General features: G+C 43.2%; 2 protein-coding genes across 2 annotated transcripts in view; both read right to left on the minus strand.

Moving 5' to 3' along the window:
* Positions 1-20613, minus strand: part of KIR3DS1 (killer cell immunoglobulin-like receptor, three domains, short cytoplasmic tail, 1) — a 154830-nt gene that overhangs the window by 118432 nt on the left and 15785 nt on the right.
* Positions 10215-20382, minus strand: LOC100852061 (killer cell immunoglobulin-like receptor 2DS2). Its single transcript, XM_024978827.2, is given in 9 exon segments — positions 10215-10713; positions 10825-10877; positions 11629-11751; positions 12493-12543; positions 13521-13820; positions 17174-17470; positions 18358-18636; positions 19804-19837; positions 19980-20382. Coding segments are annotated over 7 exon segments (1218 nt in total). The 5' UTR covers positions 18596-18636; positions 19804-19837; positions 19980-20382; the 3' UTR covers positions 10215-10557.

The raw sequence follows: 20613 nt of genomic DNA on the forward strand, positions 1-20613 counted from the left end.
CCACTGTGGAAATTTTTTAATTCTGGATTCCTTTGTTCTTGAAGCTGTCCATGCAGGTCTGGTCATAAAGTCCCTTTAAGCCCCTGACAAGACAAAGTTCTGTCTGTTCTGCCACTTCTTATCTCTATACAAATGGGAAATTGTTATACCTTTCAAGTTCAGAGCCTTGAGAATAGTTTAGTCTCTCAGTCGTGTCTGACTCTTTGTGATCCCATGGGCTGCAACCTGCCAGGCTCCTCTGTCCATGGGGGTTCTCCAGGCAAGAATGCTGGGGTGGGTTGCCATTTGCTTCTCCGGGAGATCTTCCCAACTGAGGGATTGACTCAGGTCTCCTGCATTGCAGGCAGATTCCTTATCCTCTGAGTCACCAGGAATGCCCAAAGTAACATAATGTGATTCAGTATTTCCTCCCTCAATTAACATTGCCATTGTTTTCCATTTACTTTAATGTGAACATGGTGGGATTTTGGCATCATGCTTTCACTATAAGTGTAGCGTAACACTGATGTGGAATACACCATGAATTTAAAAATAGAAGTATGAGTCTGCCACGGGTGTACATGTGTTCCCAATCCTGAACCCCTGGATTCATGTTGATGTATGGCAAAACCAATACATTATTGTAAAGTAATTAGTCTCTAGTTAAAATAAATAAATTTAATATAAAAAGTAGAAGTATGAATACAATGCTAGATTTCTAATTAAAAAAAAAAGATATGCAACAAGCAGCAAAGATTTACTGTATAGCATGGGGAAAATATCTTGTAATAACCTAAAATGGAAAATAATCTGAAAAATAATGTGTGTGTATTTGTATAATTGAAAATCACCTTGCTGTGAACCTGAAATATTGTAAGTCAACTACATTTCAATAAAATATGTATATGATGAGATTAAAAATAGAACCAGTAAAATAAATTTTAAAATAAAATGAAAGGAAATGAGGTCACTCAGTCATGTCTGACTCTTTGTAACCTTATGGACTGTAGGCTGGCAGGCTCCAATGTTCATGGTATTTTCCATGAAAATACTGGAATGCATTGCCATTTCCTTTTCCAAATAGTGCAAGCCAACTGCAGCATACTCTCTGATGGTCTGTGTACTCATTCTCACATTCCAACTCTGCATACGGTGTATTCACATGGGCACCCTGAGCTGCCCAAAAGAGTCTCAGCCCAGATGGTGAGTTTGTGAAAGGTCCCTGGAAGGAAGTCAGAGGCTGAGTCCCAGGACTTCCCCACCCCTCACTCCCCAGCTCAGCTCAGGAGCCCTTCCAGGTTTCACCAGCATCATTCTAGAATCCCAGTGCCCCCACCTCCTCCCCCACCGATTTCCTGGGACTCAAGTGAGATATGGGTCTCAGGAGACCTGGGAGAACACACCTGCATGGTTCAGGGTCCTTTGGCCCAGACTCAGCCCTGGAAGTGAGAGATTTGCCACCAAAAGCTTGGGCTGATTCTCTTAAATAAGGATCCCTGGCCCCTCCAGCTGCCTGTGCCCTGTGGTTCCCATGAACTGGGGGCAGGGTGGACGTCTCGTGCCCTCCTGCAGTCCCCTCCCTGCCCTGCACATCTGGCCGAGGAGGAGAAGCTCAGAGAGGATGGAAGGCATGTCTGCTGCTCTGAGCGCCCAGCCGCCCCTGCCCCCGCCCTGTACAGATGAGGAGACCACGGGGCCCTAGAGGACAAACAGGATGTGGTCCCTGGGGGGCTGCTGCCACCCCTTGGGGTTCCCACAGCCGTGGACCCGCAGCAGGGGACAGCCCCTCCTTGGACCCAGGGCCAATGTCTCCAGGCTGGGCTCAGGAGACATCTCAGCCCAGACCTGAGGTCTCAGCTCTTTCTCTTTCTGCCCAGTCTGACTGCCTGCTCTAGAGGGTGGGACCCAGGTTCTCGTCCTGAGTCAGTGTGGACAGTCTGGCTCCAACTAGGACTCATGAGTTTATTTTCCCAGTCCCTTCCAGAAATACAATTTACTTCTCTTCTGTCAGTTGTTAAATTATTAGTTGGTTGTTTTTTTTTTTTTTGGAAATTTTGTTTTATTGTTTTTTTTCCATTTACTTAGATTTTATTTGATTTTTTCCCATACTGTTTCATTGTCTTCTGGACAAAGATATGTGCATATCATGTTAGATTTATAATTAGGTATTTCATTTTTTGTTGCTATTGTAAATGGTATTTTTTTAAATTTCAGTTCTAAATACATGGAACCAACATAATATTTTTTTTTCAACTTTACAATATTGTATTGGTTTTGCCATACATTAACATGAATCCATCATGGGTGTACACATGTTCCCCATCCTGAACCCCCCTCTCACACCTGCCTCCCCATACCATCCCTCTGGGTCATCCAAGTGCACCAGCCCTGAGCATCCTGTATCATGCATCAAACCTGGACTGGCAATTCATTTCTTATATGATATTATACATGTTTCAATGCCATTCTCCCAAATCGTCCCACCCTCGCCCTCTCCAACAGAGTCCAAAAGACCATTCTATACATTTGTGTCTCTTTTGCTGTCTCACATACAGGGTTATTGTTACCATCTTTCTAAATTCCATAGATATGCATTAGTATACTGTATTGGTGTTTTTCTTTCTGGCTTACTTCACTCTGTATAATAGGCTCCAGTTTCATCCACCTCATTAGAACTGATTCAAATGTATTCTTTTTAATAGCTGAGTAATACTGCATTGTGTATACATACCACAGCTTTCTTATCCATTCATCTGCTGATGGACATCTAGATTGCTTCCACGTCCTGGCTATTATAAACAGTGCTGCGATGAACATTGGGCTACACGTGTCTCTTTCAATTCTGGTTTCCTCAGTGTGTATGCCCAGCAGTGGGATTGCTGGGTCATAGGCAGTTCTATTTCCAGAGTTTTAAGGAATCTCCACACTGTTCTCCATAGTGGCTGTACTAGTTTGCATTCCCACCAACAGTGTAAGAGGGTTCCCTTTTCTCCCTGGGGCAATGCACCCTCTCCAGCATTTATTGCTTGTAGACTTTTGGATCGCAGCCATTCTGACTGGTGTGAAATGGTACCTCATAGTGGTTTTGATTTGCATTTCTCTGATAATGAGTGATGTTGAGCATCTTTTCATGTGTTTGTTAGCCATCTGTATGTCTTCTTTGGAGAAATGTCTATTTAGTTCTTTGGCCCATTTTTTGATTGGGTCCTTTATTTTTCTGGAATTGAGCTGTAGGAGTTGCTTGTGTATTTTTGAGATTAGTTGTTTCTCTGTTGCTTCATTTGCTATTATTTTCTCCCATTCTGAAGGCTGTCTTTTCACCTTGCTTATAGTTTCCTTTGTTATGCAGAAGATTTTAAGTTTAATTAGGTCCCATTTGTTTATTTTTGCTTTTATTTCCAATATTTTTGGAGGTGGGTCATAGAGGATCCTGCTGTGATGTATGTCGGAGAGTGTTTTGCCTATGTTCTCCTCTAGGAGTTTTATAGTTTCTGGTCTTACGATGAGATCTTTAATCCATTTTGAGTTTATTTTTGTGTATGGTGTAGAAAGTGCTCTAGTTTCATTCTTCTACAAGTGGTTGACCAGTTTTCACAGCACCACTTCTTAAAGAGATTGTCTTTAATCCATTGTATATTCTTGCCTCCTTTGTCAAAGATAAGGTGTCCATATGTGTGTGGATTTATCTCTGGGCTTTCTATTTTGTTCCATTGATCTATATTTCTGTCTTTGTGCCAGTACCATACTGTCTTGATGACTGTGGCATAATAGTAGAGCCTGAAGTCAGGCAGGGTGATTCCTCCAGTTCCATTCTTTTTTCTCAAGATAGCTTTGACTATTCAAGGTTTTTTGTATTTCCATATAAATTATTTCTTCTAGCTCTGTGAAGAATACCATTGGTAGCTTGATAGGTATTGCATTGAATCTATAAATTGCTTTGGGTAGTATAGTCATTTTCACTATATTGATTCTTCCAATCCATGACCACGGTATATTTCTCCATCTATTAGTGTCCTCTTTGATTTCTTTCACCAGTGTTTTATAGTTTTCTATATATAGGTCTTTAGTTTCTTTAGGTAGATATATTCCTTAGTATTTTATTCTTTTCGTTGCAATGATGAATGGAATTGTTTCCTTAATTTCTCTATTTTCTCATTATTAGTGTATAGTAATGCAAGGGATTTCTGTGTGTTGATTTTATATCCTGCAACTTTACTATATTCCTTGATTGGCTCTAGTCATTTTCTGGTGGAGTCTTTAGGGTTTTCTATGTAGAGGATCATGCCATCTGCAAACAGTGAGAGTTTTACTTCTTCTTTTCCAATTTGGATTCCTTTTATTTCTTTTTCTCCTCTGATTGTTGTGGCCAAAACTTCCAAAACTATGTTGAATAGTAATGGTGAAAGTGGGCACCCTTGTCTTGTTCTTGACTTTAGAGGAAATGCTTTCAATTTTTCACCATTGAGGATAAAGTTTGCTATGGGTTTGTCATATATAGCTTTTATTATTTTGAGGTATGTTCCTTCTATTCCTGCTTTCTGGAGAGTTTTTTTTTTTTATCATAAATGGATGTTGAATTTTGTCAAAGGCTTTCTCTGCATCTATTGAGATAATCATATGGTTTTTATTTTTCAATTTGTTAATGTGGTGTATTACATTGATTGATTTGTGGATATTGAAGAATCCTTGCATCCCTGAGATAAAGCCCACTTGGTCATGGTGTATGATCTTTTTAATGTGTTGTTGGATTCTGATTGCTAGAATTTTGTTAAGGATTTTTGCATCTATGTTCATCAGTGATATTGGCCTGTAGTTTTCTTTTTTTGTGTGGCATCTTTGTCAGGTTTTGGTATTAGGGTGATGGTGGCCTCATAGAATGAGTTTGGAAGTTTACCTTCCTCTGCAATTTTCTGGAAGAGTTTGAGTAGGATAGGTGTTAGCTCTTCTCTAAATTTTTGGTAGAATTCAGCTGTGAAGCTGTCCGGACCTGGGCTTTTGTTTGCTGGAAGATTTCTGATTACAGTTTAAATTTCCGTGCTTGTGATGGGTCTGTTAAGATTTTCTATTTCTTCCTGGTTCAGTTTTGGAAAGTTGTACTTTTCTAAGAATTTGTCCATTTCTTCCACGTTGTCCATTTTATTGCCATATAATTGCTGATAGTAGTCTCTTATGATCCTTTGTATTTCTGTGTTGTCTGTTGTGATCTCTCCATTTTCATTTCTAATTTTATTGATTTGATTTTTCTCCGTTTGTTTCTTGATGAGTCTGGCTAATGGTTTGTCAATGTTATTTATCCTTTCAAAGAACCAGCTTTTGGCTTTGTTGATTTTTGCTATGGTCTCTTTTGTTTCTTTTGCATTTATTTCTGCCCTAATTTTTAAGATTTCTTTCCTTCTACTAACCCTGGGGTTCTTAATTTCTTCCTTTTCTAGTTGCTTTAGGTGTAGATTTAGATTATTTATTTGACTTTTTTCTTGTTTCTTTAGATATGCCTGTATTGCTATGCACTTTCCCCTTAGGACTGCTTTTACCGTGTCCCACAGGTTTTGGGTTGTTGTGTTTTCATTTTCATTCGTTTCTATGCAAATTTTGGTTTCTATTTTGATCTCTTCTGTGATTTGTTGGTTATTCAGCAGTGTGTTGTTCAGGATCCATATGTTGGAATTTTTAATAGTTTGTCTCCTGTAATTGAGATCTAATCTTACTGCACTGTGGTCAGAAAACATGCTTGGAATGATTTCAATTTTTCTGAATTTACCAAGGCTAGATTTATGGCCCAGGATGTGATCTATCCTGGAGAAGGTTCCGTGTGCACTTGAGAAAAAGGTGAAATTCATTGTTTTGGGATGAAATGTCCTATAGATATCAATTAGGTCCAACTGGTCTATTGTTACCATTTAAAGTTTGTGTTTCCTTGTTAATTTTCTGTTTAGTTGATCTATCCATAGGTGTGAGTGGGGTATTAAAGTCTCCCACTATTATTGTGTTAGTGTTAATTTCTCCTTTCATACTTGTTAGTATTTGTCTTACATGTTGGGTGCATATATATTTATAATTGTTATAACTTCTTCTTGGATTGATCCTTTGATCATTATGTAGTGACCTTCTTTGTCTCTTTTCACAGCCTTTGTTTTAAAGTCTATTTTATCTGATATGAGTATTGCTACTTCTGCTTTCTTTTGGTCCCTATTTGCATGGAAAATCTTTTTCAAGCCCTTAACTTTCAGTCTGTATGTGTCCCCTGTTTTGAGGTGGGTCTTTTGTAGACAACATATGTAGGGGTCTTGTTTGTGTATCCATTCAGCCAGTCGTTGTCTTTTGGTTGGGGCATTCAACCCATTTTCGTTTAAGGTAATTATTGATAAGTATGATCCCATTGCCATTTACTTTATTGTTTTGGGTTCGAATTTATACACCCTTTTTGTGTTTCCTGTCTAGAGAATATCCTTTAGTATTTGTTGGAGAGCTGGTTTGGTGGTGCTGAATTCTCGCAGCTTTTGCTTGTCTGAAAAGCTTTTGATTTCTCCTTCATATTTGAATGAGATCCTTGCTGGGTACAATAATCTGGGCTGTAGGTTATTTTCTTTCATCACTTTAAGTATGTCTTGCCATTCCCTCCTGGCTTGAAGAGTTTCTATTGAAAGATCAGCTGTTTTCCTTATGGGAATTCCCTTGCGTGTTATTTGTTGTTTTTCCCTTGCTGCTTTTAATATTTGTTCTTTGTGTTTGATCTTTGTTAATTTGATTAATATGTGTCTTGGGGTGTTTCGCCTTGGGTTTATCCTGTCTGGGACTCTCTGGATTTCTTGGACTTGAGTGATTATTTCCTTCCCCATTTTAGGGAAGTTTTCAACTATTATCTCCTCAAGTATTTTCTCATGGTCTTTCTTTTTGTCTTCTTCTTCTGGAACCCCTATGATTCGAATGTTGTAGCCTTTAATACTGTCCTGGAGGTCCCTGAGATTGTCCTCATTTCTTTTAATTCGTTTTTCTTTCTTCCTCTCTGATTCATTTATTTCTACCATTCTATCTTCTAATTCACTAATCCTATCTTCTGCCTCTGTTATTCTACTATTTGTTGCCTCCAGAGTGTTTTTAATTTCATTTATTGCATTATTCATTATATATTGACTCTTTTTTATTTCTTCTAGGTCCTTGTTAAACCTTTCTTGCTTCTTCTCAATCCTTGTCTCCAGGCTATTTATCTGTGATTCCATTTTGATTTCAAGATTTTGGATCAATTTCACTATCATTATTCAGAATTCTTTATCAGGTAGATTCCCTATATCTCCCTCTTTTGTTTGGTTTGGTGGGCATTTATCCTGTTCCTTTACCTGCTTGGTATTCCTCTGTCTATTCATCTTGTTTAAATTGCTGATTTTGGGGTGTCCTTTCTGTATTCTGGCAGCTTGTGGAGTTCTCTTTATTGTGGCATTTCCTCACTGTGTGTGGGTTTGTACACGTGGCTTGTCAAGGTTTCTTGCTTAGGGAAGCTTGTGTCGGTGTTCTGGTGGGTGAAGCTGTATTTCTTCTCTCTGGAGTGCAGTGAAGTGTCCAGTAATGAGTTATGAGATGTTTATGGTTTTGGGGTGACTTTGGGCAGCCTGTATATTGGATCTCAGGGCTGGGTTCCTGTGTTGCTAGAGAATTTGCTTGGTATGTCTTGCCCTGGCACTTGTTGGCTCTTGTGTGGTGCTTGGTTTCAGTGTAGGTATAGAGGCATTTGATGAGCTCCTGTCAATTAATGTTCCCTGGAGTCAGGGTTTGGACTTAAGCCTTCTGCTTCCAGTTATCGGTCTTGTTTTTACAGTAGTCTCAAAACTTCTTCTATACAGCACCATTGATAAAACATCTAGGTTAAAGATGAAAAGTTTCTCCACCATGAGGGTCACCCAGAGAGGTTCACAGCGTTACATGGAGAAGAGAAGAGGGAGGAGGGAGTTAGAGGTGACCCGAATGAGATGAGGTGGAATCAACAGAGGAGAGAGCAGGCTAACCAGTAATCACTTCCTTATATGCACTCCACAACTGGACCGCTCAGAGATGTTCACAGAGTTATACAGAGAAGAGAAGAGGGAGGAAGGAGACAGAGGTGGCCAGGAGGATAAAAGGAGGGAATGAAAAGGAGACAGACAGATCCAGCCAGTAATCAGTTCCCTAAGTGTTCTCCACCATCTGGAACACACAGAAATTCACAGAGTTGGGTAGAGTAGAGAGGGGTTAGGGAGGAGACACAGGCTACCTGGTGGAAAAAAAGGAGAGTTTGAAGGCGGAGAGAGCAGTCAAGCCAGTAATCTCGTTCCCTAGTAAAAAATGGGTACTGAAGATCGGGTTCTTAAAGGTACAAAATTGGTAACAAATACCTAAAAGCAAAAATTAAAAATCTAGAGTAGAGTTTGGAATTTCAAAAATACAATGTTAAAGAAAAGAAGAAGGAAAAGAAAGAGAGAAAAAGAAAAAGAAAAGAAAAAAACCGAGTCACAAAAATTATAAAGAAAATATAGGTACAAAATTGATAGCAAATACCAAAAAGCAAAAGTTAAAAATCTAGAGCAGAGTTTGGAATTTCAAAAATACAATGTTAAAGAAAAGAAGAAGAAGAAAAAACTAAACAAAACAAGGTCATAAAACTTATAAAAAAATATATATGGAGTTTGCTTTTTAAAAAAAAAAGGGGTCTTTTTCTTTTTTGCAAAGTAATAGTAGTTTATAAAAGTGAAAATTAAAGGAGTAATAGAGGACTTAAAATTTTTTTTTAATTAAAAAAAAGAAAGAAAGAATGATTGTAAAAATAGTAAAAATATATATAGGAGTTTCTCTGCTGTTGTTGTGGGTATTGTGGGTTCAGTTCATTTTCAGCTAGTTCCTTGTTCCGGCTTTTATTTCTCAATATCTACAGGCCCCTTCCTATGTAGTCGGTACTAACCACGGGGTTTTAATCTATTGCCTGTCGCTTCCAAGGCGGTTCCCCCTGTTATAGCTTCTTCTGTTTGCTGGTCTCTTCAGTGTCTGATTTCTGCCCTAATACAAAGGGGGCGGTGGTGGACAACTTTTTTTTTTTTTTTTTAAGGCTCACTTGTTCAGTTGTGCTGTGGGGAGGAAGGGATGCTGCAAATAAATAAGACTGGCGTGTGGTCGCAGTGCCTCAGCCACACTGGGCCTGCCCCCACTCACGGTGCGTGTAGCCTCCCTGCCCACACTGCTCAGGCTCTAGGTTGCTCCGCTGGGAACCATCCGTGACCAGCCCTGGGCTGCTTGCATCTCCCAGGTCTAAGCTGCTCAGGTTCAGGCACTCGGGTAGTCCTCAGAGGCACAGACTCGGTTGGGCCTGCGTTTTGTGCCCTTCCCAGGTCCGAGCAGCTCAGGTGATGAGGTGTTTGGTCAGCGTGGTTGCTGCAACTTATCACCTCCACACCGCTCGGTTATCTGGGTGTACAACCAGCGCACTGTCTCAGGCGGATGTTGACTGTCCAGAACCCCAAGAAGTTTTAGTTAGCAAAGAAGCCTGCTTACAGTTTTGTAGATAATGTCTCTCTGGGGCTGCGATTGCCCCCTTCCGGCTCTGGCTGCCTGTCACCAGAGAGGGACGGTCTGCAGCCGCCTATCTCTGTACAGTCCTTTGTTCCACGTGCGGGCCTGGCAGAGTCCTAGGTTAGGGCTGGCTTTTCGCGTGGTAGATATCCCACAGTCTGGTTTGCTAGCCCAAATTATTTCGCTAAGGTAGAGCTCAGGGTATTCAGGGCAGATCTTACTCTAAGCGATGCAGCCTGCGCCGCGCCTCCCTTCCCAGCCCCTGCTTGCTAATGGCGAATGCAGGCATCTGCACTGCTTAGCCGCTCGGGGAGTTACCGTAGGGCTTGTAATCTGTGGGTTTTAATTGTTCATTTATTTTTCCTCCCTGTTATGTTGCCCTCTGTGCTTCCAAGGCTCGGCACAGACTCGGCAGTGAGAATGTTTCCTGGTGTTTGGTAACTTCTCTCTTTTTAAGACTCCCTTCCCGGGACGGAGCTCCATCCCTCCCTCTTTTGTCTCTTTTTTTGTCTTTATATTTTTTCCTACCTCCTTTCGAAGACAATGGGTTCCTTTTCTGGGTGCCTGATGTCCTCTGCTGGCATTCAGAAGTTGTTTTGTGGAATTTACTCAGCATTTAAATGTTCTTTTGATGAATTTGTGGGGGAGAAAGTATTCTCCCCGTCCTATTCCTCTGCCATCTTAGCTCCTCCTCCTGTTTTTTTTTTTTTTTAACTGAATAATTTGAAGAATCAACTGGCAAATTTTTTATGCTTTATTGGAATTTTAGAAAAAGTAGGATGATCATAGTAACCTACCCAGATATATGATTGATTATACCTTCTCCCCAAATGCTGAGATAGATAAAATGTAGTCCTAAAATAGCCAGATTACTAAGAGTTTGTGGGATTTTTGAAGACGATCCTATAATTCTTGTACTGCACTGTTACCTCAGAGTTGCTGGGCTGCTTTGGAGGAGGAGAAGAAGTGTCCATGGAGGAACCCCTTAAAAAAGAGATCTAAGTCCTCGATTTGTAACATTCCATGTGCTCACAGCCTGGGGCCAGGTCAGGGCTCAGCATGGTCTTGGTTTACATTTAATTCTTCATAGATAATGGGCTCGGTGAAGGGGTGCATGGGGCTCAGGGGAGCAGGAGTGAACAGTCTCTCGGAGAGGGTCCCATGGTTCAAGTGGGTGTATATCACGTCTTCTGCTGCAGGATCCTGAGAGGAAGGAGGTGTGAATGATGGACTGAGATGTGATCTTCAGAGGCTGGGGCATTGGGCATTGGAAGGGCTCAGGCTATGGCAAGGGTTTGGCCTTGGAGGACTCACCTCGCTGTTCACTGTTTGGTCTTCATTGGGCTCTCCTTCCATGACGGCAACATCTGCGAATGGAAGAGAACCAAGGCTCTTTGAGGTGGAGGCAATTATTCCAGACCTCCATATCTTTGATGGGGATATCAAAGCCAGAAAAAGGCAGGGGTATACCCCAGGTGTAGAGACTGTCTACTACTACTACTACTACACACACACACACACACACACACACACACACGCACACACACACACAAACACCCAAACAGCCATATACAAGCCCAGCCATTCACGGACTGTCTCATGAACCTGTGCAAACCCATGGACCCATCCTACATCTTCTGTTATGGACCATCCTTTTTTGTGTAACAGCAGATTCCCTAGATCTTGTAGGGAATAAGAACATATGGCTGTGGTTGAAGGGAAGAACAGGGCTCAGAATGTCCCTCGTAGCCCAGGGATTAAGTCCCCCTCGTCCAGTGCAGGGGGCGCAGGCTCTATCCCTGGTGGAAGAACTATGATCCCACCTGCCTTGAAGCAACTAAGCCCCAAAAGCCCACGAGCTCTGGAGCCTTGAACTGCACCACAGCACCACAATGAGGATCCCCCATGCTGCAGCCAAGACCTGATGCAGCCAAGAATAAGTCAACACACATTTTCATAAAAAGAACAGGGTTCCATGGGTCTCTGGAAGATGTTCCATCAGGGATCTCAACACCGGAAATCAGTTTTTAACCTACAGGAAATGAAAATGCCATTCTCTGCTGTGAACCCACCTCCCTTTGGGTCAGATGATGCTGAGCTCGCCACCTTCAGACTTACGATTTTGGGTAGAAAACCAGTGACAGACAAGAGCAGCGAGGATGATGCTGGTAGAGGTGAAGGCTATGACAAGCCCGAGGACAATGTACCACGTGCTGGAGTGTTCTAGAGGAAGTGTTGCTTCTACCAACAAGCAAATGGAAGAAAATCTGGTTATTTGTTGAGTAGGCTGTGCCCCTACACACTGGATTTATTGTATCCTTGTGTCAAACTGTCAGCATCTGTCAACCTGATCAGTTATGGTCTCCACTTCCCAGGAGGTACCAAAGCATCCAGGAGAGATGCTAGCAGTGGATAAAGTAAAGAGACTGTGCAAGACCAGCTGAGGTCTGAATCAAGGTCTCCTGGGCATCAAAGCAGTTATTGTCTGCTGCCCCGTATGACAAGGCATGGCATTTTTTCATGAATGGAGACCACGTTAATGCACAATACATTTCCTCTCCATCCACATAGACCTGGAATGGAATCCTCAAGAAGACACAACACTTATATATCTGAACTGTGGAATGTTTAGTTCATAAAACACTAATGGAGAAATAACACATATTTAAGGTGCTCCCTAAAATTCTCCCCTTGTCCCCCCACATCCATCTCTAAAATCCTGGTGGAGGGAAGGTAAGTATCTCCCTTAAGCATGGGATCAAGTCACTCTGACTCACTTTGTCCAGGTTAGAAATTCCCAGTCACAGAGCATGAGCTCAATGCCCCCTGTGGGTCTCCTGCAGACCATGGTCTCAAATGCTAACTTAACAGGGATGTTGAGGAGCCCAAAGTCACAGAGCTGGGAGGTGGCAGAGCCAACACTCACACAGGAACCCTCTGTCTTCTCAGAAATTTGCTGAGATAGGAGACCGTCTTGCTTACCTTCTGTGGTATGTGGATCCATGGCTGATGGGCAAGTACTTGTAGTGGATCCTAGGAGAAAAAAGACAGGGGTGAACAAGTAACCTTCCTCATACTGACTGGATGAAGACTATTCTTTCTGAAGGTTGACCTCCTGGCTGTCCTTGACTCTGTCATCCCTCAGAGCACTGATGGGATGAGGGGAGACCTCTGGCTCCTCCCTGTGAATGCGTTGAGTAGACCCCCCATCCTGGAGATGTGATGGCAGAAGGATGTGGGAAGGATATGCCCGATGGTGAAAGACAGCTGTAAGCTAGAGACATTCTCTCTGCTCCAGGAATGAATGTCTATGCTCCTTAATTGGGAAATCACCTGTATGTCAGAGCTGCTTCTGGGAAAAGATTAAGAGCAAGGAGCCAATGCAATCTCTGATCTTCCCAAATCAGCCCAGCCTCTCCTTCTCCTGGGTCTACCCTGACCTTTTTCTTTATTGCCTGGATAGACAGGATTCCGATGTGGAGCATCCATACTGGAGGTGGAAGAGGGTTGAGATCCCATCTACCATCTCCCTTCCTCTCTGGTTCTCATTGCCTCCATTTCTCCAAAAGCCCTAACGTTCCCCTGACACCAGCACAGAGCCTAGAGGTAGAGCTCAGTGATAGAGTAAGATGTTATGGAAAAACCCAAATGGACTTCTTGGCCAACGCAATGTGATTTAGTGCATTATGAAACATGGGAATCTTCTTGGGGTTCTGGAGACAAGAATATTGGAGTGGGTTGCCATTTCCTCCTCTAGGGGACTACGTGTTGTCCAAATTCTTCACTATGACCCGTCAGTCTTGGTGGCCATGCACGACATGGCTGATAGCTTCATTGAGTTATGCAAGCCCCTTCACCAGGACAAGGCTGTGATACATGAAGTGGAGATAGTGAAGGACAGAGGACTCTGTTGTGCTGCAGTCCAGGGGGTCACTAAGAATTGGACACAGCTTAGCGACAGCAAGCTGGAACAGCAACAAGAAAGCATGGGCCAGGAAGAAGTTCCTCACCTGTGACAGACAGGAACACTGGGTCGCTGGAGTCCGACCACGAGTAGGGAGAGTGAGTTAAGGAGCCGTAGCACCTGTAGACACCACTGTGGGCTGGGGTCCCAGGACCCAGAGGGAACTCTGCCTGGAGTGCTCCATGAGGGCTCTGCCCTCCAGCAAGTGGGCACCCAAAGTTCTCCCCCTTCCTGAGCAGATGAAACTGGTCAAAGGCGCTTTTGGAGCTGCAGACCAAGGTCACATTCTCTCCTGACCTCACCACGGGGCCCCCCTGGGCTGAGAGAGAGGGTTTCTTGGACAGACCTGGAAGGAGGAGACCTTGATCTTAGAGCACAAAGTAACTCTAGTCCTAAGTATAGGACTAAAGCCGGAAGTGTGCAACAAGAGGAGCACTGCAATGAGAAGGCCGCCCACTGGCAGGAGAGAAAGACCCACAGTAACAGATACTCAGCACAGGGAAAAATTCAAACATAACTTTAAATATGGGTGTCATTTAAAATCCTTTTTTAAAAAAATAAATAATTTTTAAAATGGAGTGTCATTTAATATCCTTTTTTTTATGATGTTTCCAGAACTGAGATTTTTTTAATTTTTTAATATAAATTCACTTATTTTAATTGGAGGCTAATTACTTTACAATATTGTATTGGTTTTGCCATACATCAACATGAATCCGCAGTGGGTGTACACGTGTTCCCCATCCTGAGCCCCCTTCCCACCTCCCTCCCCATACCATCCTTCTGGTCATCCCAGTGCACCAGCCCTGTATCCTATATCATGTATCATGAGCATCCTGTATCATGCATTGAACCTGGACTGGTGATTCGTTTCTTATATGATATTATACATGTTTCAATGCCATTCCCCAAATCATCCCACCCTCACCCTCTCCCATAGAGTCCAAAAGACTGTCTATACATCTGTGTCTCTTTTGCTGTCTCACATACAGAGTTATCGTTACCATCTTTCTAAATTCCATAGATGTGTGTTAGTATACTGTATTGGTGTGTTTCTTTCTGGCCTACTTCACTCTGTATAATAGGCTCCAGTTTCATCCACCTCATTAAAACTCATTCAAATATATTCTTTTTAATGGCTGAGTAATACTCCACTGTGTATATGTACCACAGCTTTCTTATCTATTCATCTGCTGATGAACATCTAGATTGCTTCCATGTCCTGGCTATTATAAATAGTGCTGTGATGAACACTGGGGCACATGTATCTCTTTCAATTCTGGTTTCCTCGGTGTGTATGCCCAGCAGTGGGATTGCTGGGTCATAAGGCAGTTCTATTTCCAGTTTTTAAAGGAATCTCCACACTCTTCTCACTAAAGTCAGGAACAAGACAAGGGTGCCCACTTTCACCACTACTATTCAACATAGTTTTGGAAGTTTTCGCCACAGCAATCAGAGCAGAAAGAGAAATAAAAGAATCCAAATTGGAAAAGAAGAAGTAAAACTCTCACTGTTTGCAGATGACATGATTCTCTACATGAAAACCCTAAAGACTCCACCAGAAAATTACTAGAGCCAATCAAGGAATATAGTAAAGTTGCAGGATATAAAATCAACACACAGAAATCCCTTGCATTCCTATACACTAATAATGAGAAAATAGAAAGAGAAGTTAAGAAAACAATTCCATTCACCATTGCAATGAAAAGAACAAAATACTTAGGAATATATCTAACTAAAGAAACAAAAGGCCTATATATAGAAAACTATAAAACACTGGTGAAAGAAATCAAAGAGGACACAAATAGATGGAGAAATATACCGTGGTCATGGATTGGAAGAATCAATACAGTGAAAATGTGTATACTACCCAAAGCAATCTATAGATTCAATGCAATTCCTATCGAGCTATCAAGGGTATTTTTCACAGAGCTAGAACAAATAATTTCACAATTTGTATGGAAATATAAAAAACCTCGAATAGCCAAGACAATCATGAGAAAGAAGAATAGAACTGGAGGAATCACCCTGCGTGACTTCAGGATCTACTACAAAGCCACAGTCATCAAGACAGTATGGTACTGACACAAAGACAGAAATATAGCTCAGTGGAACAAAATAGAAAGCCCAGAGATAAATCCACACACCTATGCACACCTTATCTTTGACAAGGGAGGCAAGAATACACAATGGAGAAAGACAATCTCTTTAACAAGTGGTGCTGGGAAAACTGGTCAACCACTTGTAAAAGAATGAAACTAGAACACTTTCTAACACCATACACAAAAATAAACTCAAAATGAATTAAAGATCTAAATGTAAGACCAGAAACTATAAAACTCCTAGAGGAGAATATAGGTAAAACACTCTTTGGCATAAATCACAGCAGGATCCTCTATGACCCACCTTCCAGAATATTGGAAATAAAAGCAAAAATAAACAAATGGACCTAATTAAAATTAAAGCTTCTGCACAACGAAGGAAACTATAAGCAAGGTGAAAAGACAGCCTTCAGAATGGGAGAAAATAATAGCAAATGCAGCAACTGACAAAGAATTAATCTCAAAAACAGACAAGCAGCTCCTGCAGCTCAATTCCAGAAAAATAAACGACCCAATCAAAAAATGGGCCAAAGAACTAAACAGACATTTCTCCAAAGAAGACATACAGATGGCTAACAAACACATGAAAGATGTTCAACATCACTCATTATCAGAGAAATGCAAATCAAAACCACAATGAGGAACCATTTCATACAGTCAGAATGGCTGGTATCCAAAAGTCTTTGTAGCTTGTGCAATAAATGCTGGAGAGGGTATGGAGAAAAGGGAACCCTCTTACACTGTTGGTGGGAATGCAAACTAGTAATATCCTTTTTTTAAAAAAAAAGAATATATGTATATGAATAACTGAATAATTCTGTTATACAACAGGAATTAACAACATCTTAAATCAACTAAACTTCAACAAAAATAAATTAAAAAATGGATTTAAAAAATCAACCAGATTGGGCTGCTCTTGAAAAACGTTACCTATTAACTACTGCTGGGACCATCAGAAAACATGGTATTGACCCAGAAGCAGACATTATGGAGTGGAAATTGCCAGAATCTCACAGGATCTTTGACCACCTCATTCTTAAGGGAGTGTTCAGTGCTCTCTTGCACGACCCCAGGGGCTAGACATGACTCCTTAGTGGGAGGGTTGGAGGGACGACTCCCCTCTCTTTGTGCAGAAGGATGCGTTAAACCACAAGGCTGAGCAACTTCAGGTTGTCAACCTCCATCTCGATCACCCAGGGGCCAGACTGCAAGGGCATCTGGTATCACAGTGTGCCGCTGACAGAGCAAGGGAGCTCTGATATGAAAGCGGGAAACCAACCCCTTACCAAACATCGTTGGCTGCCTGAGTGGGGAATTGCCCGGGTCCCTGCTCTGGTACATTTTCCTCCGTTGGTCGTTCTTTCACATTCTTGCTCCTTCACTCTCTCTCCAGCTGTGTCTTCTCCTTAGCACATGGCAGGGACTCTGTTCTCTTTCCCCTTCCATGTTCACACCTACTCTCTCTCTGGTTTGTTCCCTCTCCCGAGTTTGTGAGTGTCTTTGCATGCCTGTCATTCTCTCCCGATACTGATTCTGGACTAGATACCAGACCATCTGTGACACAGAGAGCAGAAGGGACTGGTCTGGCCACACTCACCTGTGATGACGATGTCCACAGGATCACTGGGAGCTCACCACTTATAGGGGGAGTGTCTGAGAGAGCCATAGCATCTGTAGGTGCCCGCACTCGCCAAAGTCATGGGGCCAATGACGAAGTCAGCTGGGGCATGCCCACGAGTGAACATCTCTCCACGTCTCTGGAAATGTCCTGTGCTGTTTTCTTGGTGCAGGATAAATTTGTCCAATAGTGGTGAATGACAGCGTAGAGTCACATTCTCTCCTGCACCCATGAGGGGGCTGGGGTGGGCTGAGATGGAGGGTTTTGTGAACACACCTAGGAGCAAAGAGCTTGTGAGCTTCAGTGAGTCACCCCACCTCAGCGCTTCTCCTGACATCTGAAGTTGTGAAAAATGTCCCCATGAACCATCAAAGTCAATTACCCTTCCTGTGTGTTTTGTTGCATTTCTTTAGCCTTATTCTCGGGCTCGGGCTCATGCTTTTCTGTTTCTCTTTGCTCAAGACCTCCAGCCTCTTTTATATTTATTGTAAACTGTTTAGCTGTTGGATCTGCTCTCAGCTTCATGCATGCATACTCAGACACTTCAGTCCTGTCCAACTCTCTGCAACCCCATGAACTATAGCCTGCCAGGCTCCTCTGTCCATAGGATTCTCCAGGCGAGAATTCTGGAGTGGGTTGCCATGCTCTCAGCTTCATCCTGTCCCTAATATGTGTGGTGGGGAGCTGGGTGGTTCTGACGATGCATTCTCTGTCTCTGTTCACACTCATCTAGAATGTGGGTGATGACTGGCAGGAGACTGGAAAGGAGGTGGAGAAAAAAGGGAACATTTCCCCATCTGTGACCCCACTTCATGCATCTGGAGACATTCCTGGGACTCCTCCCTGAGGCTCCAGCTCCTTCATATGGGATTACAGCTCCCTACTGGGTGGCAGGTGCTGGATCAGGGTCATGCCCCCATCCTCCCTGGTGGCAGGCAGTGGCAGCATCCTGTCTAACTAATGCCGAGGGAGGCTCCTCCTTCCTTTGCCGGAGCACTCCATCTATTCAACACCCTGGTTTTAAACTCTCAGAGTGGGTTCTCTTTCCTGGTTCATTCCTGGCTGGAAATCCTGAGTAAATCTTGGACCACGTAAGGAACTTGGACCTAGGAGGGGATTGCCTGCATGGACGGCTGTCCTGGGCTGGGCTGGACCCCTCCTACCTGTGACCACAATCTGCAGGGGGTCACTGAGTCTGGAAAACACAGCGAGAGACCTGGAGAATCCAGAACACGTGTAGGACCAGGCATGTTCTCTTGTCACCGGGCCAAGGGTGAAGGTTTTGAAATGATTTCCATGGAGCTCAGGCAAACTGGCCCCATCTGTTTTGAACAGTCTGAATCTCTTAAGTGGAGAATGGAAGTGACACTGAAGAGTCACAGTCTGTCCTAAGGGAACCATGGGGCTTGGCCAGGCTGACAAAGAGGGCTTGTCATATTCACCTAGGAGAGAAGGAGGCACAGGTTTTGAGAGGAAAATAGGAATGGTCCCCTCTCCCCACTGATCTTGTTGGAGTGCTTCCCCTTCAATTCTTCCAAGGCACCAACCCTAAAGTGCATCACCCTGATACTCAAGGACACCTGGGGCTTGGGGGCAGACAGAGACACAGTCATCCCAGGACAGACATCACGGAGATTCTAAGAATATGATTCTCAGCAGTGATTCTTATCAGGACAAGAAGAACTCCTTGGGTTGACAAAATGTTGAAAACTCTCTCAGAACACAAAACACTGGGATTCCTGGGTGGTCCGGTCATTAGGACTCAGCACTTTCTCTGCCAAGGGCCCAGGTTGAATCCCTAATCATGGAACTGAGATCCTGCACGCTGTGCAATGCAGGCAAAAGAAAACACCACAATAAAACTGATGCATGGAAAAGAAGGGAGAGGGCTTCCCTGTTGGATTTGTTGTAACTCAAATGGTAAAGAAACTTCCTGCAAGGCAGGAGAGCAGGGTTCAGTCTCCAGGTAGGGGAGATTGCCTGGAGAAGCAAATGGCAACCCCATCCAGTATTCTGGCCTGGAGAATCCCATGGACAGAGGAGCCTGGTTAGCTACAGTCCGTGGGGTCGCAAAGAGTCAGACACGACTGAGCGACTAACAGTAACACAGGTAACAAGTGAAAAAGCCACATAACTGAAAAGAAGGAAATAAAGCTTGAATGTGGCTCCTTTGTTAGCTAACCTACATCTAATGTGTGACAAGGTCCAGGTAGCCCTGCCTGATAACCAGACCTTTCCCTGAGGTCAGGTCCAGCGGGCATCCTGCAGATCCTGTTGTTAAGGGCCGGTTGGAGATGCCATGAGCCACCTTGTAGGGGAGGGTCTGTGAGGTGCAGCCTCTTGCTCCCCTCTCATGATAGAAATGGCACTCAGTGGGCCTAGCTCCCAGCTCCCAAACTTCACACTGTGCCTTCAGGTCCAGAATCCAGAGTTGGGCTAACCTCTGGGGAGAGTGAAGATGACTATCAAGGCCAATAGGAGGACCTGGGATCCACAGGGCACACGGCTCTCACTGTACTCACAGGGGTCTCACCCCTGTCCCCCAGTGTCATCTGCCTCAGCCCCAACTGCTCTGCTCAACAGAGAAATAAGGGATGGGGAGGACTCACCCACAGCTGCCCAGATCCTGAGACTGACACAACCCTAGAAGAAAAACCACATCAGAGATGGCTTGTCCTGATGGACTCCACGCTCCTTGCACCCTCATGCAGGGAACATGGTCAGTGATGCGACGACCCCCCGATTTCCACCATAACCCTCTCCGACCATGTCTTTCTGGACTCACCGAGACTCAGGAGGCTGAGGAGTGTGGGGCACATGGCTCTGCTTCTGTGAGACAGGAGGCAGAACTGAGCAAAGCTGACAGAGTCACAGGATGCGGAAGGCGGGGCGGTGTTGGTACATTCAGCCTGGTTCATGTCACGTGGGACAATGGCCAGCCTCTTCTCACACCAGGGATGGAAGTCTGACTTGAGCCACATCACAGAGCACACCTCATGACCCGAGCATCACTTTTTGTTTCTCTGAACACTGTAAACATAAAAGGATTCAGACAGATCTTGCTGCCTTTAGGAAGTAGAAATGGCGATTCAGTGTATACCATGCAGGATGCTTTTCCCAAGCTCTTGATAAATCTCATTAACCTTAACTCTTTGCAGAAAAGAAATCACATGTTCCCACCTCGTGTGTCAGGCTCAGTGCAGGTTGCCAATTAAAGGCTCATTAATAGAGACTTTTATTCTGCATTCTTATGGGAGGACCAGACTTGCTAATTATGGTTCTTTGAAAATACTTAAAAATGCTACATTGTAATATGTGTGATTAAGAAACTAACTGTGTTAGTTTCAGGTGTACAACAAAGTGACTCAGTTATACATGTACATATATCTATTGCTTTTCAAGTTCTTTTCCCACTTAGG

Source organism: Bos taurus, chromosome 18, assembly GCF_002263795.3.
Source record: "Bos taurus isolate L1 Dominette 01449 registration number 42190680 breed Hereford chromosome 18, ARS-UCD2.0, whole genome shotgun sequence".
NCBI lineage: Eukaryota > Metazoa > Chordata > Mammalia > Artiodactyla > Bovidae > Bos > Bos taurus.